General features: G+C 44.7%; 2 protein-coding genes across 8 annotated transcripts in view; one reads left to right on the top strand and one right to left on the bottom strand.

The window, feature by feature from the left end:
- Cdc14b (cell division cycle 14B) overlaps positions 1-9,690 on the top strand; it is a 111,419-nt gene extending 101,729 nt beyond the window's left edge. For all 7 annotated transcript variants that reach the window (XM_076573559.1, XM_076573558.1, XM_076573561.1 and 4 more), the window contains one exon: positions 9,102-9,690. In XM_076573559.1, coding sequence (XP_076429674.1) covers positions 9,102-9,297 — 196 coding nt within the window. In that variant the 3' untranslated portion in view covers positions 9,298-9,690. The remainder of the gene's footprint in view (positions 1-9,101) is intronic.
- Habp4 (hyaluronan binding protein 4) lies at positions 251-27,407 on the bottom strand. The gene is made up of 8 exons (XM_006981745.4): positions 26,959-27,407; positions 19,105-19,264; positions 15,540-15,701; positions 14,900-14,968; positions 12,815-12,898; positions 6,663-6,834; positions 2,010-2,195; positions 251-412 (listed from the first exon to the last, which is right to left on the bottom strand). The coding sequence occupies exons 1-8, from the start codon at positions 27,299-27,301 to the stop codon at positions 356-358; spliced, it is 1,233 nt and encodes a 410-aa protein (XP_006981807.2). The 5' UTR covers positions 27,302-27,407; the 3' UTR covers positions 251-355.

Raw genomic sequence — 27,407 nt, 5'->3', positions numbered from 1 at the left:
CTGTAGACCAGGTGGGCCTCAAACTCGAGAGATCCACTTGCCTCCCAAGTGCTGAGTCTAAAGGCATGCACCACCATGCCCAGCAGTCCTACTTTGTGATTGACTTTACTCTGAACTTCTGTGGTGGAACTGTTAGGATCTATGTACACATTTTAAACATTATTCCTTACAAAAGTCTCCATCTGTGGGAAGTGCCTGACCCTCATGGGAACCTGCACTAACATCCCACAGAGTAAGAAAGTGCAACAAGTTCACACGACACAGGAAAAGCAACATCTATTGTTCTTAGAGTCTGACTCTTCTCGAGGCAAGGAAAGTCTCTTCATAGTGCTGCTCTGCTGCAGGGGAATGGCTGTTAGGCCAGGGCGGGGAAGTCCTCAGGGTCATCCGGGTTGGGAGCGACATCTTGTGTCTAAAGAAAAGAGAGGTTTTAAATTGACTGCCCTTCCCCCACCCAGCCATGGCCAGCATTAGATCACTTAACTGTGTGGCCCAGGTGGCCCCATTCCACCCCTGCTAGCCCAGGGAGGAAATGATGGAGCCACAGTGGCTATGACTGCTTTAAATGAACAGCTCCAGTTCTACCTATGTCCAGAAATGCTAAAGGACTCGTCTAGATAACTCCCTAAGTCATCTCAATAGGGCCTGAGGGCCACTGTCAGGAGCTGTCTTCCTTTTTGCCCTCTGGATCTGACACTTTCTTGTCCCAGTAAATAACTGTGTAGGGCTGGAGAGTTGGCTCAGTGGATAAGAACATTGGCTGTTCTTCCAGAGGACCAGGGTTTGATCCCCAGCATTCACATGATAGCTCACAGTCATCTGTAACTCCAATTCCAGAGGATTCAATGCCCTCTTCTGGCCTTCAAGGGCACCAGGCATACAGGTGGTGCACACACACATACATAAAGGCAAAATACTCATATACATACACATTTAAACCTAAAAAGTTATGGTTTACTACATGCTAGGTACCCAAAGTAAGCAGGAATGAATTCACGCAGTTTCCTACACAGCTCAAGTTCTGGGGAAAGACATGAAGTGGGGAACTTAAGTCACAGGCAGAAGTCCAATACCAAGCAAGGTCTTCTGAAAAGAGTTCTCCCTGAGAAGAGTCTCGGCACAGGACAGGGACGGACGTGACACCTGTGGCCTGCGTGAGGGAGACTAGAGCAGCAGCATGGGTTTGCAGTGGGGTCGCCAGGGCTGCACTGTAGCTCATGTAACTCAGCGGGAGCGGACGTGTGCTGTTCAAACACATCTTTTTTTTTTTCTGTCCCTGACTTCAGGTGTCTATGGAAGAAAGTCTTTTGTGTGTTAACAAGCTACAGGCCCTTAATCCCAGCACATGGGAGGTGGGCAGCAAAAGGGCCTGAGGCCAGCCGGGGCTGGGCTGGCTACAGCCTCCTGGTGGGTAAGAGGCTACGTGCTCAGGAGCCAGCACTAAGTGAGGTGTTACTCCCGTCCACTGGAGAGCGCAGCACTGCTGGGTGGTCATGCAGTAGGAGACACAGCAGGAAGAAAGGATTCGGAGGAGAGAAAAGCCTCTGCTCAAAGACCTTGACTGCTCTAGGAGGGGTGCCGTGGATAGAAGTGCAGACTTGAGATTGGCAGGTGGACAAAACAAAGGGTGCAAGGCAGGCAGAGTGGAGGATCTGGGGTGTGGCCTTGCTGTTCAAAGAGCAGCAGTTGCTGAGCAGTGTGTGTGTGTGGGGGGGGGGGGGACATGGGACACGACAAGGTCCCTAGGGTTGGAAAGACTGTCCTGATGGTACTGTTCCAGCAGAGGCTACACAGATGGTTAATAAGCTCTGTCTAGTGGCCTGAATCCACCTCACGCCCAGGGATCTTGTTTTATGCAGATTTAGTCACTGGGGCCAGGACTACAGGAATCATGTGACTTGTGTCAGATAAGGTGACGCTGCTCCAAATGGCTCCAGACCAGACCACTGTAGAGCGAGCAGTCGCCCTCTCCTTCAGAAGCCATCAGGACTTAGAATGCAGCCACTTACCACCACTTCTGCTCTGGGGCCATAGTTTTCTGTTCTTCTGATCCTTCCTCGCCCTCCTCGGGCACTACCTCTGGCTCCCCGTCCAGGGCGAGGGAGGTTACCAAAGTTAATCTCCAGCTGGGATGTGATGTCATTGGCGGCTTTCCGGAAGACATGGGACTCATCCTCATAATCATCCTTCACCATCTGAAACACAGTGCCAGGTCAGACAGGTACATGTACGGCCATTTCCACAGTCCCACAGCCCAGGTCCTAGCAATGAACCTTTTTAATATGTTGCACTGGTGGCCTGTGTGACCCTGTAGACTAGGAAGACCCTGGATGTGTCCAGCCCTGAGCAGCTGGGCTGGACACCAGACACTGGTCTAATACAAGCAAAACTATGTACCTCAGGCTGACCTGGAACTTACGGTGATCCTCTTGCCCTTAGCCTCCCAAGTACTAGGAATATAAGCATGGGATTCTACTTCATCTTCATCCAAACATCTTTAAATTTACTATTACTTCAAGTAAAACCAAAATCTTGTTGTGTGGTGACTCGTGTCTTTAATCCTGGCACTCAGGAAACAGAAGCAGGTGGATCTCTTTGAGTTTGAGGTCGTCCTGGTCTACATAGTGAGTTCCAGGACAACCAGAGCTACATAGTAAGACCCTGTCTCAAAATAAACAACAACAAACCCCAGTCTAGGCAGGTTAAGATGTAAGATTTTACTAGCATGTTTCAAATGTGTTTGAGGTTAAAAAAAAAAAAGTTTTAATTTCTGTTTATCTTCTGTTTACTTAGACAGATATGAAAATATTGCCTTCCAGGAATTGAACTTGATGGAGAAATTCCTTTCTGTGTAGGTGTGGATGCTGCCATCCACATGCCATGTGTGGGAATTCCACAGAATAGAACACAGTCATGTAAGCATCACTGCCATGCTGCACAGAGATCTCAAGCCACTTTTTTGTTTTGTCTTCTGAGACAGGGATTCTCTGTATAGCCATGGCTTTCCTGGAACTCACTATGGAGACCAGACTGGTCTCAACTCAGAGATTCGCCCACCTTCAGTATGCTGGGATCAAAGGCATGTGCCACTATGGCTGGCTTTAGCTCAAACCACTTTTAACAGTGGCTCTTCTTAAAATTCTTTGCATTTTAAGAAGCCCAAGTAAGTTCTTCCTATGATTAAAAAAAAAAAATACAATAAATAAGTCTTATTACTTCAACTCATAATCTTAGATAAACCAAAACCCCTCAAGTGAATGCTCAGCCTTCAGAAGTTAAAACAGGATCAGTGGTCAGATGGCTTGGAAAATGGGTTGGTCCCTAAAGCACTTGTGCAATCACGAGGACCTGTGGCATACACTGTGATCTAGCACTGCAGGGTGAAGACAGGAGATCCAGAGCTCACTGTCCAGCCAAGCTAGCCAAACTGGCAAGCTCCAGGTTCAGGGACAGATGCTGTTCAAAAGAAAACAGAAAAGGTAGAGGGTATAGAGTGAATGAGGAAGATACTCCACTTCAACCCCTGGCCTCCACACATTCTCATGAGGGCAAGTGCATCTGCACACAAATGTACACACCCATTCCCACACATGTATACACTCCCACATATGCACAAAAGCAGACAAAAGCTAAACATTCCTATGAATTGGCCAGAAAACAGAAAAACTTCCTTGGGCTGTATGTTCATTATAGGATCAAACTCCCCTTCAGACTTACTAATTAAAAGCAGAAGTTTGAGGTTAATGGACCCTTTAACCTAAATTGGTGAAGGAAAGAACAAGTGGGACACACGAAGACATAAGAGACAAAATAATGAACTGCCCGACTCAGAAAATATTTGGCTATCAGCATGTCCTAGGAGGAAGTGACTGAGGTCCAAGGCTAGCCCATACACGGCAAGTGCGAGGCCTGGCCTCCTCTCTCAGTTGCTGATCCTAGTCAAAGTGCTCATTGCTGAGCTGCTTTAGGTTGATTTGCACACAAACAATACATATTATTGTGGTGATATTTGTGCTTTAATAAATAAAGTTTGCCTGAAGATCAGAGGAAAGAGCAAGGAATTTTAAGTAAACAAAGAAGTCAGGCAATGGTAGCACAGGCCCTTAATCCTATCACTTAGCAGGCAGGATCTCTGTGTGTTCCAGGCCACACTAGGGAACAGACCACACACCTTTAATCCTAGTACCAACCGTAGAGTTCTGGAGGCCTATACAGACAGAAGTCACAGAGCTGGCCAGGAAGAGGCAGTGATGTAGCTAGACAGCAAATCAGATGGCAGAACAAGAAGACATATAAGCCTGGGTAGACAGGAAGTCGCTGTCTTTGGAAGCCGAGAAATTGGCGAGGTGAGGTTAGCTTGTGTCTCTCTGATCTTCCAGCTTTCACTCCAATACCTGGCTCCTGAGTTCTTCTTATTAATAAGACCATTTAAGATTCATGTTACATATTATTCTAGGACTTTTTTGGTGGGAGGTCTCTTAAGGCACCAAAAAACAGTAAATTAGAAACCCCAAGATTTGGCTCATGTTGCTTTAAGAACAATCCCTGGCTAAATTCTGCAATGCCAGATTAACAAGGACCAAAGACATTTACTTTATTGAAACCAAACTAACCAAGCTCAATGACTCAGCTAACTTTAGTTACATCAAATATTCCAACAGATTTCTGCAGCCAAGGAAGAGGAATCTGATGTGGTTTGAGGAATCAGCTTCTATTTTTAACTGTTTCCCAGCTTTACAGCACAGTGGATTCACAGGAAGCTTTATTTCTAATGTTCACAACAGAAAAGAACAACAACAAAAGAAATGCTGTCTACTTAGCTATCTCCGGCCTCCCATATCTATAGAAACTTACTAGTAAAGTGTCTTAGACTTTGAGCTGACCAAAACAGGAGGCAGAGTGGATATACTATGTCATCAACAGCTTTCTAAATAAAGTATTCAAAGAATATAACTCACCAAAGTGCACATGCAAATTGCTATGACTTGGATTGCAAAGGACTCATAAATAAAGGCCTGTGTACCCACCTGTGTGGTCTTGGTAGGTGGTGGAATCTTGAGGAGGTGGGGCATGGTAAGAGGAAGTGGATCATTGGGCTGTGTCCTGGATGGAGACATCATCAGGACTTCAGCTCCTTCCTGTCTGTTTTTCGGCCACAGTGAGGCAAGCAAATATGGTTTTCAGCCATCTGCTTGCATTTTGGGTCACCACAACCTGAGGCTGAACCAAAACTTTTCTCATTATAAGTGATCTCAGGCATTTTGTCACAGCACTGGAAATCTAACAGAGAAACAGACAAAACTACGGTGTTCTGAACTGACTGGAAGTCATCCAGTCATATCCAGCAGGGAAGATGATTTTGCTCCTCACCACAATCTGCACTGTTTTGTGCTGTGACTGAACAACAGGAATTCTAAATTCTACACCTGGGCGATTCAGTGTTCCTTTAGGTTCAGAAACAAAAAGAAGGTAATAAGTGATCAGCCTTGTCATTACAAACTGATATTTCCCTGGAGCATCTCTGTCCAGGCATCTGGTAAAAGCCCAATGCTGGGTTGGGAAGGCACAGCCACACTGCTTGCAGAAAGCATGCTTGCAGAAAGCATGAGGACTTGAGTTTGGATCCCCAACACTCATGTAAAAAGCTGAGTGTGGCAGCGCACATCAATAAACCCAACACCAGGGAGACAGAGACAGGATTCTAGGAGCTTACTAGCCAGTCTAGTTGAATTGGTGAGTCCCAGGTTCACCGAGAGACCTTGTCTCAAAAAACAAAGTAGAGAGTGATAGACACATGAGCAAGTGTACATACACACACACACACACACACACACACACACACACACACACACACAGCTAGACAGAAAATATGAAGAATAAGGCCTGCACAACACGTAATAATGACAATGCCCTCAGCACAGATGGTGCAGCGTGGTGCTGACCATGCCATCATCAATGTAGGAGTTTCTCAGCAGTTTCTAGAGCTAGACAAAGGGAGGGAGCAGTGCTGTTAAAATACTGTAACAAAGGGGTCACAGAATACAGGTTCCCAGGTACTGCTTCAACTGATCAGCTGACCCAATGCAATGCTCACCATGAATGAGACTGGAAGATAAGGACCGTGGTGGTGCACACCTCTAATCCTGGCCCTCAGGACACTGAAGGAGGAGGATGGAGAGTGTGAGGCCAGACCAGGCTACATACTACAGACTTTGTCTAAAACAAAACAACTGGAGAGGATGGCAATCTAATCATCAAAATACCAAGTCAGTAACCTTTGAAATGGCTGCTCTGTGCCTCTCTCACTAAGAGACCTTGGCACTTGTGTCTTCCTGGCTTACTTTCAAGGCTAGCAGAGAATGTACAGTATTCAGCTGTCAACACACCAAGTTCTATTCCTTTTTATCATCCTTGATGATGCTTAAGCAGAAACAAGAATGCCAAGTGGAAGGCTAGCAAGATGGCTAAGAGGGTACCAACCCTGACGACTTCAGTTCTACTTCTGAGAACCGCAAGTTATCCTCTCACCTCCACATGCACACCACCCACATACAATAATTTTTTTTTTGCAGTGGGGGGGGGGGGGTAGTAGCAAGGTTCTGTTTTCACATCCAATGAGAGAGGTCTACTTTGGTGCAGATTCCCCCGAAACAGAGGCTTACATCGTCTCTGTATCTGGACTTGTGAATCACCACTGCCTTGGAAGGAACTGTGGACTCTGGCTTCCGGATGTTGAACTCGGGCTTTGGTCTGGTTTGCTCTTGAAGGTTTTTCCACTCATCTAAGGTCATCTCTTGGACTTGATTTTCCTCTTCTACCTCCAACTCAGGAACTCTGTACATTACAACAAAGAAATTTTTTGGCCAATGGGACCAAATGTCTACCAAAAAAAGTTATACTTTTGTAGCACTGTATCACGAATATAAGGTTAAAAGTAATCCAAACGCATGGAGTCACATCTTCTGGGTTTTATCTTTACCATCCTATCCTATCCTTCACTGCAAACAGTAGTCTGTGAAAATGATGTTATCACCCCAAGTCATTTCCATCAGTTACACCATCGTGCACCTTTCCTGAAGGAAGATGGACAGACAATATGATATTTGGGGAAGAAAATAAAATATGCTGTGGACACAAAGTCATAGGAAACCAGTCTTAAAGCAATGGGTCACAAATGTACATTTTGATAAATATCCCCTTCAGTTGGTTCTAAAAGCAATCGAATATTATTTCAGACTCTCTCCAGGCCCATGCTCCAAACCCTTCCTCATTACGCCCAAACTATTTTTGATCACATTATACGTATAGGTTTTCTTATGGACCTCATTATATTTCATGCTTACGTCCACATTTGTCTGATAACTTCATCATGAGAACCCGTTGAAAACTTCATATTTGACTCTCTCCTATGACTCAGTTTTGAGTAAGGTTTTTTATTGTAGACTTTTTTGAAGTGTTGTGGGTGGAGCTCAGGGGCTCGCATGTGTTGAACAAGAACAAGTGTTCTATCCCCATCCTAGCTAACAGCTTAAAATGTTTAAAAGCAGGCTAGGAGGTGGCTTGCTCTGGAAGCACAAAGACCCAAGTCCAAATCCCCATCACCTACAGCACCAGTTCCAGGGCATCTTGTGCCCTCTTCTGTCTTCCAAAGGAACTGCATGCACATACACATGCAGGCAAAATAGACACATTAAATACTTTCCAAATGTACAGTATCATTAGTCATCAGAGAAGGCCGGCTCGGACCACAAGCAGTTACACCATTCCACGCCTGACAGGACAGCTGGTGTCAAAAAGGCACTTTGGGCTGGAGATGGTTCATCAGTTGAGAGCACCCGGGGCTCTTGCAGAGGACCTGGTTGGGGTCTTAGCATCCACTTGGTGACTCACAACTAGCTGCAGCTCGATTCAGGGGACCCAAGGCTCTTTTCTGGACACCATGGGCACCAGGCACTTAATGTAGTATACATATATACATTCATGTAGGCAGGCAAAGCACTCACACATACAAAAATAACTATTTTTTTTAAAAAGAAAAAAGGTGGGGGCTGGAGACTCGGCTCTGAGGTTAAGAACACTGACTATTCTTAAGGAAGACCCAGGATTAATTCCCAGCACCCACATGGTGGCTCACAACTGTTTGTAATTATAGTTCCAAGGGACTGGACACCCTCACACAGGCAAAAATACCAATGCATATAAAATAAATAAAAATTTTTAAAAAGAAAGAAAAAAGGTGTCTTTAAAGACATTTAACAAGTGTTGACAAGGATGTCAAAAATTGGAGCCCAGGTATATTGCTGAGGGAATGTGGTGTGTCAATTTAGAAAATAGTCTGGTGGGTCTTCAAATTTTAAAGTCGGGTGCGGTGGCTCATCCAGCACTCGGGAGGCAGAGGCAGGCGGATCTCTGTAAGTTTGAGGCCAGCCTGGTCTACATAGGAAGTTCCAGGACAGCCTACATAGAGAGATCTTGTCTCAAATTTTTTTCTAACAGAGCTCATATATGACCCAGTAATTTCACACCTGAGAGAAATGAGAGCATGCATCCATATCAGAACACAGACATGAATGTTCACAGTGGTACTACACAGAGCAGCCTCAAACTAGAAACTACCCGTGTGTCTATCATCTGACAAACAGATAAGCAAAATATGGTATTAAAAAAAATAAATAAAGGGGCTGGAGGGATGGCTCAGAGGTTAAGAGCATTGACTGTTCTTCCAGAGGTCCTGAGTTCAACTCCCAGCAACCACATGGTGACTCACAGCCATCTATAATGGGATCTGGTGCTCTCTTCTGGCCTGCAGGCAGAATACTATATACATAATAAATAAATCTTAAAAAAATAAAAATAAAATAAAGTCTGGGCATGGTGGCACATGCCTTCAATCCCAGCACTCGGAAGGGAAAGGCAGGTAGATTTCTAAGTTTGAGGCCAGCCTGGTCTCTAGAGTGGGTTCCAGGACAGACAGGGCTATTACACAGAGAAACCCTGTCTTGAAAAAACAAAATTAATTAATACAGGTCATAACATGACAGAAATTTGGAAACATGATGAAAAGTCAAATAAGCCAATGTGTTTTCTCTTTTCTGTGTAAGGTTCCACTTCTCTGAGCTCTTCAAGAGAAGCAAACTCAGAGTCAAGGCGGTCAGAGTGGCAGACGCCGGCAAACATCAGAGCACTGTGATGAGGAACACTTCAGCCGCTGCCATGAAGCAAGGCGAGGGAGGGTGTAATACACCAGTACACTGGCTCAGTTGGAAGAATAAGTATGTATTTCAGGTTATGCTCTAAAACACTGGTGTACGGGACTTTAAGCTCTTCCATCAAGAAGTTCTAAGCCTAAGAGGTGAACGGAAAGTCCACTATGGCTTAATCCTGAAAGCCCCCACGTCAGATCAATCAGCCAGAGCTGCGAACGACACATCGCTGTGAGAGATTTCTGTGGTTTTGAAGTCTGACAGGGCCAAAGAAACAAGAGCTCCTCAACATGTGGGGCAGCACCTGCAGTTCCCACAGCGGTTTCACATTCAGCCAGTCCACACAGAGAGGCACAGTGGGCAGCCTTGCTCAGCCACCTCCAATGTTATTTTGTCTAATCTAGGAATGCCACAGTATCTTCATTCTGTCAGTGAGGATGATGAAGCTTGTTGGTTTTCAACCTTAGTGCACCCAAACATGCACAAACGTTTACTGCCTCAAACAATTTTTCCCTGAAGATTCCTACATAATTCACTTTCCCAGCTCATAGAAATTATGCGTCTATCTCTTTAGTTAGCACACTGTCTAAATAGGCACATTAACTATGAATCCTATTTTAAAAACACATTCTTAGTTGTTTTGAGCAGTAAATTCACAGCTGTCACAACTGTCAGTCACTGTCACTCTTGTAAGAAGCCAAGATGATACTTGTAGATACTTATATAGCAACCAAGTTCTGGGCTCCACTCTAGGTGCCCCCTCCTTCTCTCTTCCACTAGTGGATATGAACAGAGCTGTGCACACAACACAATCTTCACAACTCCATGCTGTGGGCAGCCTTTTATCTCCATTTTACAAATGAGGGCAGATTAAATAACTTGATCAAACTGGCTCAGTCTACTCTGGCAGCCGAAGGGTGTATAAAGGAGAGCCAGCAGCAGGGTGGACAGCAAGAATTCAGCAAACACACAAGCAAGCAAGCTTACAATTGCCAGTGAGGTGAGGATAAGGTATATTCAGAAACATGAAGTAGGGGGCCACAAAATGAATCCCAGGAAGGCAAAAGATTAGTCAAACTTGAGGGTCCCAGAGGGGCCAGGCCATGCAGGACTGTGCACGTCAGGGTAAGAACAGAGTAGGACCAGGAAGCCACTGGAGAGGGTCTTAAGGGGTCAGAGGACATGATACTCGGCATGCTAGTGTAAGAGCCACTCTGGTGCAGATCAGAATGCAGAGGCCGTCAGAAGCTGCAGCAACAACCAAACAACAGAAGCTCAGGCTATGCTGGTGACAGAGATGGTGAACAGTTAGAGGCAGAGTGAAGCCTGCATTTGGGGGTGGGAGAGGACTGAAAACAGGACTTCCAAGGGAGACTTCTAAGCTTTCATTTGTGGAAGTTGATGAGTGATAATGCTGTTCCAGAAGACAGAGACACCTGGTGAGTCCAGACGTTCATGCAGAAGCAAGCATTTCAGTCCTGCTGAACATGCAAAGCAAGGGGGGTGCTGGGGAAGGTATGCAGGAGACAGATACACATACCTCATACTGATGGATGAAGCCAAAGATCTGTATTCTGGTGTTAACACATGACAATTTAAGCAGCAGACTTAAAGATCCCATAAAGACTCAGAAAAAGAGAAGAGGCCTGAGGCAAAACCGTAATGAGTTGCAAAGGAGATGTTCAAGGCAGAGGGAAACCAGAGCACAGTGAGCCAATGAGCCAGAGAGCCACCTGAGCTGAAATCAACATCGATCCAGAATGAAATGGCATTAAGCCTGGAGACCCTGGGGAAGTACTCAGAGGGTAACGACAACAGGAGGCAGGTCCAGAGTTTAAAGAACAGGAGTGGAAATGAGCATGGCACAGTGCAGGGTCAAGAGGAGACAGACTTCAGTATGAGAGTGCACACATACACTGTCCAGAAGACCAGAGCTGGGGAAGAAGAAGGGAACAAACCGACAGTTTGAGGAAACCAGTGGGAACAGACTCAAAACTATGAGAGGTGGGAGAAGAGATGGCACTGTGTTCTGCCACGAGGAAAAGAGGCTCAGGGCATATCTTTGAGAATGGGAAGACCACCGACTTCCCATCTAGGGCACTGCATTTCTCTGAGGTGTGGCAGCTACTGGAAAGCACTGTCGAGGCTTTGAAGAATCCATGACATTGAGGTGCTGGAGTATTGACTTCATCTCAGAGTTCTAGCAAGCGGTGTGTTACAGAGGGCTGGTGAGATGGCTCAGTGGGGAAGGTGCTTGTTACACAAGCCTAGCAACCTGGAATTGATCCCTGGAATTCACATAAAGGAGGAAGGAGAGAACCAACTCTACAGAGTTCTTCTCTGACCTCCACATGCACATACGATGCATACACACACATAGTAATGGTAAAAATAAAACCAAACCAAACAAGAACAAAAACCTTTCAAAGGTTCCAGTTACCCTGCCTTGTGATTTGCTTGGCTGTGGATTCCGGTAGGGAGAAGGCTGAATGAGGACTAGTCTAGGAGGAGACAGGAGGACCCTAAGAATTCAGTGACCAGCACCCTGGCTCATTCACAGGGAAAGGAGGCTTAAAGCTTCAGTGTGCTAGGTATGGACCAGAGACCCAGTCTTCATGGGAGAAAAGGAAGACAAGAGAATAAAGGGACAAAAGCAAGAAGAGGTCGGGGCAGAGGGACCACACTCGAATTTCATCTATTCTCATTCTTAAAAAACCTATCAGATTACTTAAAGTAACTAGTTTGATCATTATGCATTAACAAACAAGATCAACCCAGTATGATATAAGAAGTGGCTCAGCTTTTAAAACCATTAAGACGGGCTGGAGAGATGGCTGAGAGGTGAAAAGCGCTGGCTGCTCTTCCAGAGGTCCTGAGTTCAATTCCCAGCACCCACATGGTGGCTCACAGCCATCCATTGCCCTCTTCTGGTCTACAAGCATACATGCAGGCAGAACACTTACAAACATTAGCAGAGAAGGCTGGAGAGATGGCTCAGTGGTTAAGGGTGCTTGCTCCAGCCAGGTGTGGTGTGTGCATCCTTAACCCCAGCACTAGGGGCAGAGGCAAGCGGAGCTCTGTGAGTTCAAGGCCAGCCTGGTCTGCATATTGAGAGTTAGGACGCCAGGGCTACATAGAGAGACAGTCTTTTTTTTTTTTTTTTTTTCTAGAGTACTTGTAGTGCAAACATGAAGACCAGAGTGTGAATGTCCAACACCCACATAAAAAGCCAGGCTTAGCTGGGTATGCATATAAACCCCAGTACTGTGGAGTGGAGACAGGAGGATCCTAAGAGTTCACTGGCTGGTCAGCTTAGCTGAGATGGTGCGCTTTCATTTTTTGGGGACCCTGCCTCAAGGCAATAAGGTACAAAACCAGGAGGAGGACATCTGGTACCCGGGTCTGGCCTCCATGTTCACACAAGCACTCCTACACACACACACACCTACACACACACACACACACACACACACACACACACACACACAAACCCGCTGGCAGGACTTTGTGCTAAATAAACATAATGTTCAATCTTAGAGAGAGAAAGAGACAATGAATCATTAATAATCATTAGAAAAGATAACCCATAAGCATAAGAAGCAGCTGCCTACTTGGCTAGAGACTCCTCATCCAGGGTGCCCTGGGATTCCTCCATCATTGAGATCTCTTCCATGGGTGCAGGTTGCTCTGTGTCACTGAAAAGCAGCAAGAACATCCATCACACAATCTGTCATGCTCACCAAGACCCTCGTCTAGTTAAGTCCAAGGAAACACAATTTAGGCCTTGTTTCTTAAGGGGATGCCCTTGAAGAGACTACATCCACATCACAGTGAAAGAAAGTAGTATGGGTTACTTAAAAATACATTATTTCCCACTTGAGAGGCAGAGGCAGGAGAATCTCTGAGTTCAAGGCCAGCCTGGTCTACAAAGCAAGTTCCAAGACAGCCAGGACTACAAAGAGAAACCCTGTCTTGAAAACAAAAACAAAAAAGTTATTTCCGAAATGTCAAAGATAAATATAAATGTCCATGAATGCTCTAAAATTAAGAACAGACATTTATTAAAAAATAAATAAATAAATAAATAAATAAATAAATAAATAAATAAACAAACAAACAAACAGATCAGGGAAAAAAAATCCAAACTCTGGAGAATTATACTGGAGAATCAGTTTTTTTTTTGTTTTTGTTTTTTTTTTTACACTTTTTATATTATTTTATTTTTGAGAAAAAGTCTGTGTATCCCTGAGTGGCTTAGAAATCACTGTGTAGACCAGGTTAGCCTCAAACTCACATATAAATCTACCTGCCTCTGCAATGCTTCCTCCCTCCAAGTGCTGAGATCTAAGGTATATGCTACCAAGTCTGGCAAGAATTCCAACTTTTGGGGGTTAGAGAGATGGTTCAGTGGTTAGGAGCATTGGCAGCTCTTCCAGAGGTCCTGAGTTCAATACCTAGAAACCACATGGTGGCTCACAGCCATCTGTAATGGGATCTGATGCCCTCTTCTGACATGCAGGTGTACGTGCAGATACAGCACAATATACATAAAATAAATAAATCTCCAAAAATTATATAAAAAAAAGGATTCCAACTTTCAACTTTTTAAAGGCTTATTTTCTCTCTCTCTCTCTCTCTCTGTGTGTGTGTGTGTGTGTGTGTGTGTGTGTGTGTGTGTGTGTGTGTGTGTGTGCCTATATATGTACCATGTGGGTGCAGTGCCCACTGAAGCTAGAAGAGGGATTCAACGCTCCTGAAACTCAGGTCCCTTTTAAGAGCAGCAAGTACTCAATTTGAGACAAGGCTTCATGTTTACCAGGCTTTCTTTGAACTCATTATATTGCTGAAGATAACCTTGAACTTCAGAACCTGGGATTAAAGGCATTCACCACCACTCCCAGTTTAAACATTGCTGGGGGTCAAGCCCAGAGTACTGTGCATACTAGGCAAGTGCTCTTCTAACTGAGCCACATGTTCAGACCCTGCAAAGAACTATACCAAATAAAGATCTGTAAGAACTTTGGAAGCTCACAGAAAAATAAAGTACAGGTTGGGTGTAATGCATATGTCTATAACCCCAGCACTTGGGAAGCTGAGACAGAAGGATTAATGACAATCTGGGCCAAATAGTGAGACCCTATCTCAAATATTAAAAAAAAAAAAAATGCATTCTGAGATGTGCAAGTGTGCCATACCATATGCTTAAAATATATGAACATATATGTGGCCACCTGTCAGGTATAACTTAGCTAAGATAAAATAATAGACCTTTGGGGGTCAGGTATGGTGGCATATGCTTTTGATTGGGAGGCAGAGGTAGGATGATCTCTGTAAATTCTGGACCAGCCTGGTCTATATAATGAGTTCCAGGCCATCCAGGGCTGTATGGTGAGACTCTGTCTCAAATAAATAAAGTAACTAAATAAACAGACCTTTAAAAACAGTTTTTAGTCTAAATAAACATAACTATGTTTTAAAAAGCTTTCTCCTGATTCAGTCAATCCCAGGCGTATACACACGTACACACACACACACACACACACACACACACACACACACACACACACACGCTCTAAACAACAATCCATATCAACCTCTACTTGACAAACAGAACCAGAGAGAACATAGTTTTTAAAAAGCCACGGTTCTGAGACTCCCATTCCTGCAGGCTCTCAGAACACATCCTTATACCTTACCTAGTGTCTTTACCTGATCCCCAGGGGCGAACACCACAGCCACCCATGCTGTCCTCCATTTTGTTTGCTCTGAAGAAACAAAGAATAGTCATATTAACTTGAGGTGGAGTCTGCTCCTCAGCAGTCTCCCAATCAGAAAGCAATGCCCCAGAGTCTGCAGAGGTATCTCAGTGCATACTGCTCTTACAAAGGACCTGAGTTTAATCTCCAGTACCTACATCAGACAGCACCAGGGAATCTGACATTGTTTCCTGGCTCTGTCACAGTGCACTCATGAATGGGGCAGCCCACCCCCACAACACACACACAGATACACATAATGTTCCCCCCCTTACCCCCCCCCCCAGACAGTGTTTCTCTATGTAACATTCCTGGCTATCCTGGAACTCGCTTTGTGGACCAGGCTGGCCTCGAACTCACTGAGATCCGCCTGCCTCTGCCTCCAAATGCTGGGATTAAAGGTGTGCACCACCACCGCCCAGCTAAGATACACATAATCTTTAAAAAAAGTAAATCTTTAAAAGAATAAAATCCTGCCCCCACAGGAATGACAGACAGCACACTCATAAACAGACCAGCACAGCTGGTCATCAACAGACACACAATCTAAAGTGGAAATGGCATAGGCAAAGCAGCTTACACTTTATCATTGCTACTGTATCTTTCAAAATCTCGTTTCCCTCTTTGGTCAAAGGAGTCAAAAGCTCTGTTCCCAGGACCACCTCGGCCTCTGCTCCTCAGGCCTCCTCTGGGGCCTCCACGTCCTCTCGGTGGTCTGTCTCGATCAAACCTGTCAACTGGTCTAGGAAAAGACAGGTATAAAGAAAAGTGGTGAAATGGACTTAAAAGATCTGAAACCTTTTTGAGAAAAACACAGGCAGTTATGGTTATAGTATATCAGAAAGCATGGTGGCTTGACTAAACTGATAGTTAACCACTGAACATACTGACCCTGGTACTGCTCTGAGCACTTACTTACACATAGCATTTTAATTCTCACAACCAAGTCTAGTATACAGAGCTGCTGTTAAAGAGATGAGAACCCGAAGCAGCAGAGGAAGGAATTTGCCCAAGGTCACATGGGTACCAGGTAGGGAGCACAGGTTCTGGTTCTCAACTGGTGGGGGCATGGCTTTCACTCTGTAGATCCAGTTTCCTCATTTATATACAATGATTGTGCTAATGTGAAGATTCTTTCCTGTCTTGGTATTAAACATTTAATGAGGAATATTTTGTGTAAGAAAAATGCTTCAACTTTAAATATTGTCCCTCCAAATCTCTAAACACACAGCCAGAAGGTGATATTTGGAGCTGAAATCTTTAACATACTGAACCTTCTTCTACCCTGTGACCAAGACAGTAAAGACTTTGGTGTGTCTTAATATTTATTTTATTTATTTATTTTGAGACAAGGTTTCACTGTGTTAACAGCCTTGGCTTTCCTGAAACTAGCTCTATAGACCAGGCTGGCCTCAAACTCAGAGATCCGCCTGCCTCTGCCTCCCAAGTGCTGGGATTAAAGGCATGCGCCACCACTACACAGTGCTTATTTTATCTTTATTTATGTGTATTCCTGTGTGAATCTATATCTATACAAACATCCCTGTGTGTGCTCTTGGAGGCCAGAACAGGGCATCGGATCCCCTAGAGCTGGAGTTACACTGCCTGGTAAGTGTGCTCACAAACTCAGTTCCTCTGGAAGAACAGCAAGTGCTCTTACCTGCCAAACCTAATAAGTCTATGTTCAGAGGGTTCAATTAAGTTCATTAAGAGGCCTAAGGAAAAGCTTCTGCTTCGCTGAAAGGAATATCTGCATCCCAGATCCACACACACCAACATGACTGTTCTCTGCATCTGATCCTGGTTCGGTCAACTCCTCACACATAGGATATCGCTTCTGAAGGAAAACATGTGTTCTGACTGTACAACATCCTTGTCAACTAGCTGAGACCAGAGTCACTCCAACTCTGGATATCTGTTTTCCATCTGTAAGTTGAAAGGGCTGAATTTAGACTCTTTTAAGATAAAAAAATTTTTTATAATTCTGTCTAGTAACATGAATCAAGAAACATGAATCAAGAAATTCAAATAAGCAAAAATCAACCTGGATTACAGCCCAGTTTGCAGAATATGCCATGGAGATGCTATCTATCACAGATAAGTGACAAAGCAAACTAACAGGTAGTTAGGACAGTGGTTTGTCACCTGGCCCCAATTTTGTCTGTTTTTATACCATCTCTATTCATCCAATTTTGTACTAAAGCCGGAGGCAGATATAGGTCACCTGCCTGAGAGTCACAGCTTTACAACCTCAACCGGCACTCTAATTCCAGGACTCTACTGAGGAAATGTCTTACACAGATCAAAAGCTGCTTCTGCTCCCAAGCATCATTTATAAAGCCTAATGCTGAGCCAAGCACTTGCCTAGTAGCACTAAGCAAGTGGTAACAAATGATTCATCCAAATAATAGGTCACAAGACAGCCACTAAGTGCAGTATGCAATAACACATCATGTGCAATTAACACACAACTGAAAACACTGAGCAAACACTGCTGATCATCACATGGGAAACCCTCATAATATGTCAAGAAGAAATGAAAGGGTATGGCATGGTCACCATGTATGCATTACCATCTGTGGTTGAATGAGAATGGCCCCCATAGGGTCATATGTTTGAATGCTTGGTTTTTAGTTGGTGGAACTGTTTGGGAAGGACTAGAGGTATGGGAAGAATTAGAAGGTGTGGTTTTGTTGAAGGAGGTGTGTGTCATGGGGGGTGGGCTTTGAGTTTTCAAAAGCCCTCACTAGTCCATTGCTGCCTCAGTTAGCTTGATCTCTGCCTTGTGGTTACAGATCAGATGTGAGCTCTCAGCTACTGCTCCAGAACCATGCCTGCCTGCTGCCTGCTGCCATGCTCCCTGACATGATGGTTAAAGACTCACACTCTGAAACTTTAAGACCCCAATTAAATGCTTATTTTTTTTCATAAGTTGCCTTGATCATGATAAGTCATCACAGCAATAGAAAAATAACTAATGGGGCTAGAGAGATGGCTCAGCAGTTAAGAGCACTGACTGCTCTTAGGACCTGGGTTCAATTCCCAGTATCCACATGGCAGCTCACAACTGTCTGTAACTCCTCTTCCAGGGAATCCAACACCCTCACACAGACAGATGCAGGCAAATCACCAATGTACATAAAATACAAATAAAATTTTTTAAAAAGTAAATTAAAAAAAAGAAAGAAAGAAAGGAAGAAAAATAACTAAGACTCTACCACCTTGGTAGATTAACAGATGGGAAAATAGGCCAAAGCCTGAAAGGCGGTCATCTCAGATGGCAAGATGGGTAGGTATTTACTGGTTTTGTTTTTTCACATTTATTGTTTGTTTGTGCATGAACATACATGCACCACAGTGTACACGAGGAGGTCATGGGACAACTGCTAAACTCACTGTAATTATATCCCTATGCCCAAAATTAGTTTCCTAATCTAACTTCAAAAGAATTTTTAACCTGTTCAACATATTTTGTGTGTATGTGTGTGCATGTGTTTTGTTGTTGTTGTTTTAACATGAGGGTTTTCAGGGGTCAGAGAGATGGTTCAGTGGTTAAGAGCACTGGCTCCTCTTCCAAATGACCTGGGCTTGATTTCCAGTACCTACATGGTGGCTCACAACCATCTGTAACTCTAGATCCAGGGGAACTGATTCCAGAGTTCACATACATACACACAGGACAAATCCACAAACATAAGGCCTTTCATATGTACCCCAAATACTCCTTCTGTGCTTTGAACTTTGTGCATGGTAGGCAAGAGCTCAAACACTAAGCTACACCCCAAGCCCCCATTTTTTTTCAAGACAGGGTTTCTCTGTGTATCCCTGGCTGTTCTGGAACTCTCTCTGTAGACCAGTCTGGCCTCGAACTCACAGAGATCTGCCTGCCTCTGCTTCCCGAGTGATGGGATTAAAGGTGTGCGCCCATCACCTGGCCACAATTAATTGTTAATTGTACAATCATTTCCTGAACTAAGATATAGGTAAATGGAAGATCCTTCATGTTCTACAGAAGGCAACATGACTTGAGACTTACCTTGGCAAATTATTCGTAGGACTGCCACCACAGAAATGTCACAAAGCCTAGTAGTTATCTGGCAATCTCTGGGGCCCCGGCCACCCTAACCGAGGACTGAGGTACATACTTTTCATCTGTAAACTTCTCCGCTGTCCAGTCTGCCTGTCTCTCAGTGTCATAGAGTCGATGTTCCCTGTAGGACCTCCGCTCTGCTCTATCAAACACGTCTGTCCCCCGGCTGCCGTTCCATCCTTGCTGCTCCCCTCTTCTAGGAGTCCGCTTCTGGCCTGCCAGGAGAACCACAGCAAAGCTGGAACACAGCATCCACAGCAGTGCGGTATGGGGTGGGCACGAGGTGTAGAGTTTTCTACCAGAAATCAGAGTCACTAGTGAGTGTTTCTGAGAGAAACAGTCTACCACTGCCTCCTCTGCTAACTATCAATAAACTTCACCAAGTCCTAGAAGTGACAGGGTTAACCCATACAAACTACAAATGTTTTACAGGATGTTACCATGGAGCCTAGGCCAGCCTTGAACTGATCCTCTTGCCTTAGGTGTGTGTCATCACACTTAGCTAGTTTGACATTTTTTCAGTGCCTCTGTGACTGCTATTAGGTATCTTGTACTGGATGGATGGCATTTTACAAGCACAGCTTTACCAAGTCATAGTGATAAAGACCCATCTAAGGAAATCAAAGGATAAAAACCCTGCACCTCAGACTACACTTTTAGAATCCATCTGCAGCTGGACTTGGTGGCCCATGCCTTTAATCCCAGCACTCAGGAGGCAGAGGCAGGTGGATCTCTGAGAGAGTTCTAGGACAGCCAGGACTAACAGAGAAATCCTGTCTTGAAAAACTAAACAAAAACAAAAAACAAAAAAACCAAACCAAAACAAAAAAGAATCCTAGCTGCAAACAAACCAAGGGCAACTAGTGTCTGTCTTCTGACAAAAAAGGTGGCTGTTTGCTTTTAACACAGAGGTATGCATGATTATTTAGTTTCTTGCTTTTTGATATGATTCATATGTGACAATACTCATATCATACATATTCCCTTACCCATATAAGAGGCAGCCAGTACTCAAACAGGGTGTCTTTTTGTTTACTAAGAACCCATCACCCAGCTGGAGCAGGGGCTGCCATTTTCTCTCCCCTCTCCCTTTTGGTTTTTCAAGACAGGGTTTCTCTGTGTAGCCCTAGCTGTCCTGGAAGATGCTCTGTAGACCAGAGATCCACCTGCCTCTGCCTTCCGAGTGCTAGGATTAAAGGTGTGTTCTACCACTGGCCAGCCCTGTTCTCTACATTTTATGCTTAGCTTTTTAAATCCATGAGTTTGAAGCTATCTAACTTCTAGTGATGTTATGCAGAGCTTCACCACTTCTTAGGTCCCAAACAGTATGTGCAACTTCTGTTCTAATGGCTTTTACTTTTCTTAGTAGAAATTATTCTTCCCATTGATTGTATAGCTATAAAAGGTTTAATTTCTTCAAATAGGTACATTTTTAACTTTTAAATTTCTCTCATAGACAACATATATATGCATATTTGCATATATAGGTATATACACATATACTCTTAGGAAATACAGGCATATGTGTATTTTCACAGTAGCATTTACTACCTAAGCTTTAAAGTCTAGCACTTGTATATATTATCAGTTCTTAGTTTGAATCAAAAATTATGTGCTGTGGATATTGCTCTGTATAAAAACACTGATTAGACAGTAGCTAGGCAGGAAGTATAGGCAGGACAAGCAGAGAAGAGAATTCTGGGAAGTGGAAGGCTGAGGCGGAGAGACACTGCCAGTTACCACCATGACAAGCAGCATGTGAAGATGCTGGTAAGCCATGAGCCATGTGGCAAGGTATAGATTTATAGAAATGGGTTAATTTAAGATAAAAGAACAGTTAGCAAGAAGCCTGCCACGGCCATACAGTTTGTAAATAATATAAGAGTCTGTGTGTTTATTTTATAAGTGGGCTGTCAGACTGCCGGGGCTTGGCCGGACTGGAGTGAAGCTCTCCAGCTACAATTATGTCTGTGATATTCCTAACATGAAACTGTAAAGTAGTTTTTTAGTGTGAAAAATTACACCACAAACCTAAGCTCAATCTGTCTCTGTCTCTTTGAGACAGGATTTCACTGTGTAACCCTGGCTGGCCTGGAACTCCCTATGTACACCAGGCTGGCCTCAAATTCACAAGCAATCTACTTGCCTCATAGTGCTCGGATTAAAGATGAACACTATCATGCCAGGAAGCCTAATGTTTTCAATGTCCCATGACCAAAAATATTTAAAAACAATTTGCATCACTCAGTGAGTTCACAATCTGAGTTTGTTATATGCTTAGAACACTAAAAGACATAATAGAGCTTTTATTAGAAAAATTTACATTACCAAGAAATCAAAATTGGGTGCTGGAGAGATGGCTCAGTGGGCAAAGTACAAATATGAGGACCACAGTTCAGATACCAGAACCTAGAGAAAAGCCAAGGGTGATGGAGTATGCCTGTAGCACCAATACTGGGGAGGCAGAGAAATTCCTTAGCCAGCTAGTATAGATACATAGTGAGTTCTGGGTTTATTGAAAGGCTATGTCTCAGGCAGTGGTGGCACACGCCTTTACTCACAGCACTTGGAAGGCAGAGGCAGGTGGATCTCTGTGAGTTCAAGGCCAGCCTGGTCTATAAAAAGAGTCCCAGGACAGCCAAGGCTACACAGAGAAACCTGGGCTCAAAAAAAAAAAAAGATGGAAGGGAGGGAGAGAGGGAGGGAGGGAAGAAAGAAAGAAAAAGAAAGAAAAAGAAAGGAAGGAAGGAAGGAAGGAAGGAAGGAAGGAAGGAAGGAAGGAAGAAAGAAAGAAAGAAAGAAAGAAAGAAAGAAAGAAAGAAAGAAAGAAAGAAAGAAAGAAAGAAAGAAAGAAAGAAAGAAAGAAAGAAAGAAAGAAAGAAAAAGAAAAGACCATGTTTTTAGGGGGCTGATGAGATGGCTCAGCGGTTGGGAGCACTTACTGCTCTTCCAGAGGACCTGGGTTCAATTCCCAGCACCCACATGGCAACTCACAACTGTCTGTAACTCCAATTTCAAGGAATCCAACACTCTCACACAGACATATATGCAAGCAAAACACCAATGCACATACAATAAAGTCATTAAATTTTTTTTTTTTAAGTTGGGCAGTGGTGGTGCACGCCTTTAATCTCAGCACTTGGGAGGCAGAGCCAGGCAAATGTCTGTGAGTTCCAGGCCAGCCTAGTCTACAGAGCAAGATCCAGGACAGGCACCAAAACTACACAGAGACAGAAACCCTGTCTCAAAAAACCAAAAGACTTGGTTTCAAAAAAATAAGGTGAAAAGTAACAAAAGATACCCAATATGGACCTCTTGCTTCCATATGAGCACTCATGTGGAAGAGATGAAGAGATGACCCACTATATCTAAGGCTAAGGGAACATTACAGAAGATTTGGAAAGATAAGCCAGAGGACCATGATATCTGCTGCAAGACAGTATCTTCTAGACATGACAGGGATGCTGTAACCATGCAATCTACACAGGAACTGCATAGTGACACCAGCTGACATGCCAGTGTGGATGGGGACATCTCATAAAGCCTCACTCCTAGATGAACAACTATAGGTACTCAATGAACTCTGAGACAGGAAGAATCCGTTTTCTCCAGGGACAAGCCGCCTTGATAGGTTATTCAATCCCAAGTGGCCAACCCTAAATACATGCACATTTGAGCAACTAGTAGAGTGTGCATGTGTGGGAATGATATAGAAGAGGTCATGGATTTGAGAGGGTTGTAGAGGCACAGGAAGAGTTGGAAGGAGAAGAAAGGAAAATATGTAAATATGGCACTCATATGTGGAATTCTCAAAAATTTTAAATCTAAAACATTGGAAGAGGTGTTTGAAATATAAGGGATAAATTTTCATCATTAAAACTAACAAGCTGAAAAATGTAGGTCTATCCATGACACTCCATCCTCAGAACTCATCCCTACTTTCCTTCAGTATAAAAAGAACCATTAGAGCTAGAGAATGGCTCAGCAGTTAAGAGGTTTGGCTGTGCTCACAGAGGACCCAGTTTGGTTCCCAGCACACACAGAATAGCTCAAAACTAGTCTCCAACTGCAGTTCTGGGGATCTGAAGCCCTCTTCTGGCCTCTGCAGCCATCAGACAGGCATGCGGTACACATGCACACATGCAGGCAAACACTTGCACACATCAAATAAAAATGTATTTAAAAAAGAGAACTAATGGGGCTGGAGAAATGGTTCAGTAGTTAAGCACACTTGTGGCTCTTGCCAAGGACCTGAGTTCAGTTCCCAGCACCCACATGGTGGCTCAGAGCTATTTGTAACTCCAGTTCTGGGAATCTGATACCCTCTCCTGGCCTCTGTGGGCACGGTATGCATGTATACCATATATATACATACATGCAGGTAAACATGCTTACACATTAAAAAAAAAACAACTTTCTTTTTAAGAAAAGAACTACTATTTTAGTCAGATTCTGATTTCCTACTTGCAACTCTTTTTTTTTTAACTGTGTATCTCTGTTCAGCTACAGAATTGCTGAAGTGCTTATTCTCACTTCTTTCTGCTTCCTCTTAGTTATTTCCAATTGTATCAATTAAATAAAGTCTCTTCCAGGGTCCCTGTGTATAAACTGAAACTATTAAATGTAATTTATTATAATAATTATGAGTACCTTGCAAACAATGCATTTTTCTAAAACCCCAAAAAGGGTAATCAGAGATTTCTAGTCCCCTACAACTTGGTTCTAGGAGACCAAGATGCAACTGGACCTAGCTTGCTTCTCTGTGCTGAATCAGCAGCTCAGAGTAGGCAATGCAGATGCTCCATTTCTCTAACCCTTTCCAATAAAGAGCTGGCTCATAGGGTCTGATCACTTGTCTAAACTAAAGCCTGGAGTAAACAGAATTTTTACAGTAAATTTTAAACAGTAAAATTTACAGTAAGACTTCCTGTAAGACAAAACTGAATGCTGGCTTATCCATCACAACCCTGAAGTCTATGAAAACAAGGATGGAACAACTAATGAGTCAAGAATGAATTTACTGGGCAAGGCTCACAGATAAGAATGCTAAAAAAAAAATCTATATTTCTATGGGGAAAACAACGACTGCCACATCGTTTTGAGATAAGTGACTGGTTCTATTGCACAGCAAATGTGCATGGTGTCTGTCTTCACTACACATGCACTCAGGACATTCAACGTTTAAATTGTTTTCCTTTTTCTTTTTTTTTCCAAGACAGGGTTTCTTTGTGTAGCCTTGGCTGTCCCAGAAGTAGTTCTGTAGACTAGGCTGGCCTGGAGCTCACAGCGATCTGCCTGCCTCTGCCTCCTGAGTGCTGGTAGATTAAATGCATGTGCCACCACTGCCTGGCTAAGTTTAATTTTTTTTTTTTGAGTGCAGAAAAGCATGGTCTTTTGTGTCAATTAGTGATAATGACACTTATAGCCACTCTTTGCAGCCCATCAGATACATTTAAAACAGGAGCTACAGGCATGGAAATCATGCACACTTGAAAAAAGAATTCTCATTACGAAATTTCCATCCTAACAACATCAACTAGGTCTCAAAAGCCAGAATGCCTAGACTGTGAAGTGACAGGAGAAATAAAGTTCTAAGTATACTAGCTTACAGCTCTCAGTGAGAGCAGGTTGCAAAAAAAGAAACAGCAGTGTACCTGTGTGCATGCATGCATGTATGTATGTATGTATGAGCCAGTGTGCAGCTGGATCCAGAAGCCAGAGGTAAACCCTGGGTGTTCACACCTTACTTTCTGAGACCAGGCCTCTCTCTGGGAGTTGGGAATTCAGGTAGGGATGGAACATGAGGTCCTCATGTTTTCAAGACAAACATTTTGCAGATTGACCTATCTTCCCAGACCCACACTGTGTTTTCATTATGTAAATATATGTACATAAATGCATAGTGCTAGTCATAATAAAAGTAAGGGACCCTTTTTCTAACTTCATACATTTTTGAGATTGTTTGAAATCTCTGTAACAAGAGGGGGGGTTGTTGGGGGGAGGTACGAGCTCAGTGGTAGATCACTTGCTCAACATGTATGAAACACTGGGTTCATCATAACAAAAATATTTTTAATTTTAAAAAGGCTAAAAATCAACATTTTAGCTGGGTGTGGTGGTGCATGCCTTTAATCTCAGTACTCGGGAGTCAGAGGCAGGCGTCTGTCTATAAGTTCGAGACCAGACTGGTCTACAACTCGAGTTCCAGGACAGCAAGGGCTGTTACACAGAGAAATCCTGTCTCAAACAAACCAACAACATATCAACATTTTAACTGGTACTCTTCAGAGGCTAGTGTATTTTCACTTGATAAAAAAGTAATAGATAAAACAGTCTTTCTCCCTTCCATTTTTCTAAATACGTTTAAGAGAAACACATGATACATACATAAGGTACAGTATGATGCATTTCAGTCATTTTTAAAGATTTATTTATTATGTATACAGTGTTCTGCCTGCATGTTAGAAGAGGGCATCAAATCTTCTTATAGATGGTTGCAAGCCACCATGTGGTTGCTGGGAATTGAACTGAGGACCTCTGGAAGAAAGTCAGTGCTCTTAACCTCTGAGCCATCTCTCCAGCTCTGCATTTCAATTTTAAAAGGAGTCCTACACCCACTAAGGTATCCATCTTTATTGTAATAATTTCCTGATTCTCAAGCAATGTCTCAAATTAACTTTACAGATAAAGGTAAACATTACCTAGCCAAAGCCTCAAACCTAAAGCTATAAGTGGGACAGACAGTTTTTCTCAAGCAAGGACAAAGCAATAATGCCCATATGAACACCTGCCTACTCTATGGTCAAACTACACTCTAACCTCAATAGCCCTTCTTGCCAACCTTAATGTCATAGTCTTTTTATGGAGAAAACAGGGTAAGCAGGAGGCGAGAGCTTAGCTGCAAAAGCCTTGACGCAGTTCACCCGTACAGACAGCACACCCAGCGGGGGGTTGGCTCTTCTGCTAACCAGAAAGGGTAACTTTGAACATTCTGATTGCCAAGGTTAAAGCCGGTTCTCCGTTAAAATCAGTATTCAATCACAGTTACACTCCCCACCTGTATACACCATTTGTTCCACCTGCAGTCGATGCCACAGAAGCTACGATATGGAGAAAGAGAAAAGGGATAAGGCGCAGAGGAGCGGGACCCCAAGTCCACCTCACTCACCCGGGGCTCAGGTCTGCCGTCCCGCGGCTCCCGCACCCTCGAGTGCCCAGGCCTCCCTGAATGTCGAGGCCTAAAGTCTGGGATCCCTGAGGGTTTCAACTGCGTGTCGCCTATGGAGTTGAATCCTGCAGAGGCCCGTGGGGAGGATAAAGGATGCAGCCAGGGACAGGCTGTCAGTCCCCGGCCCCTCCAACGAACCAGGACCGCCAGGTCTCCCGTGCTCACCCCCCGGGCCTTCCTGTCCATCAGGAACCTCCAGCTCAGCCCACTCCACCCCCGACCCGGAACGGGTCCACAGGGACAAGGAGCCTCCCATCCCTCCTCGTAGACAGGGACCCTAGGAGAGTGACCAAGGGCCCTCTGTTCATCAAGATTCACGGCTCTGCTTACTCTCCCCCAACTAGGATGAGCCCACTGGGAGTAAGACCCTGGCCCTTATACCGAGACAGGGTGACCCAGGAAAGTGGCCACCCAGGAGGGTGGCCCTGGAGGGTCATGATCCTGCAAGAGTGGCTCCCGGGAGGGTGACCCCGAGGAATTTGACTCTGAGAGGGTGACCCTGTAGGATAACCCCTGGGAGGGTTATTAGGGTGATTACTCTGGAGGGGGGCTCCCGGAAGTGTGGCCTCGGGCCCTGAGCCCATTAGGACTCCCAGCTCTGAGTTGACTCGCCCACGCGGGACCAGTCCCCGCGACCCGAGTCTAGCAGCGGGAGGGGTGACCTGGGTGCCCACGGCGTACCTGGCGGCTGCGGGCCCCCAGGGCTGTCCGGCTGCTGTGCGCCCGACGCCGCGAGGCTCTTGCGCTCCTTCTGCGACTCCCTGCGGCCGGCCGCGCCGGGTCTGTATCCTGAGGCCACAGCCGGGCTCCGGCCGCCGCGGTGCCCGGCCCCGCTGGCCGCCGCCGCCGCCTCGTCGCGCCGCTTGCGCTGCAGCTGGCGCCGGTGCTCGGCCTCGCGCAGGATGTCGAATGGGTCCGACTCGTCGTCCAGCAGCTGGTGGAAGCGGTTGGCCACGACGCAGCCGAACGTCTCCTGCATCGCGGCGCCCGCGGCGGCCACCGGGCTCCCCAGGGCCCCCTTCATGCCGCCGCCGCTGCGGGCGCCGCGGGCAGCCTAGGCCAGCGAGGCTCAGCGAAGCCGCGGGCGAGGACCCATGCTGCAGCCGCCGCCGTGCTCCCGGCCCGCGGTC

Source organism: Peromyscus maniculatus, chromosome 5 (genome assembly GCF_049852395.1).
Source record: "Peromyscus maniculatus bairdii isolate BWxNUB_F1_BW_parent chromosome 5, HU_Pman_BW_mat_3.1, whole genome shotgun sequence".
NCBI classification, from domain to species: Eukaryota; Metazoa; Chordata; class Mammalia; order Rodentia; family Cricetidae; genus Peromyscus; species Peromyscus maniculatus.
The sequence above is the reverse complement of the archived record's forward strand: the minus strand, read 5'-3'. Positions and strand labels throughout refer to the sequence as shown.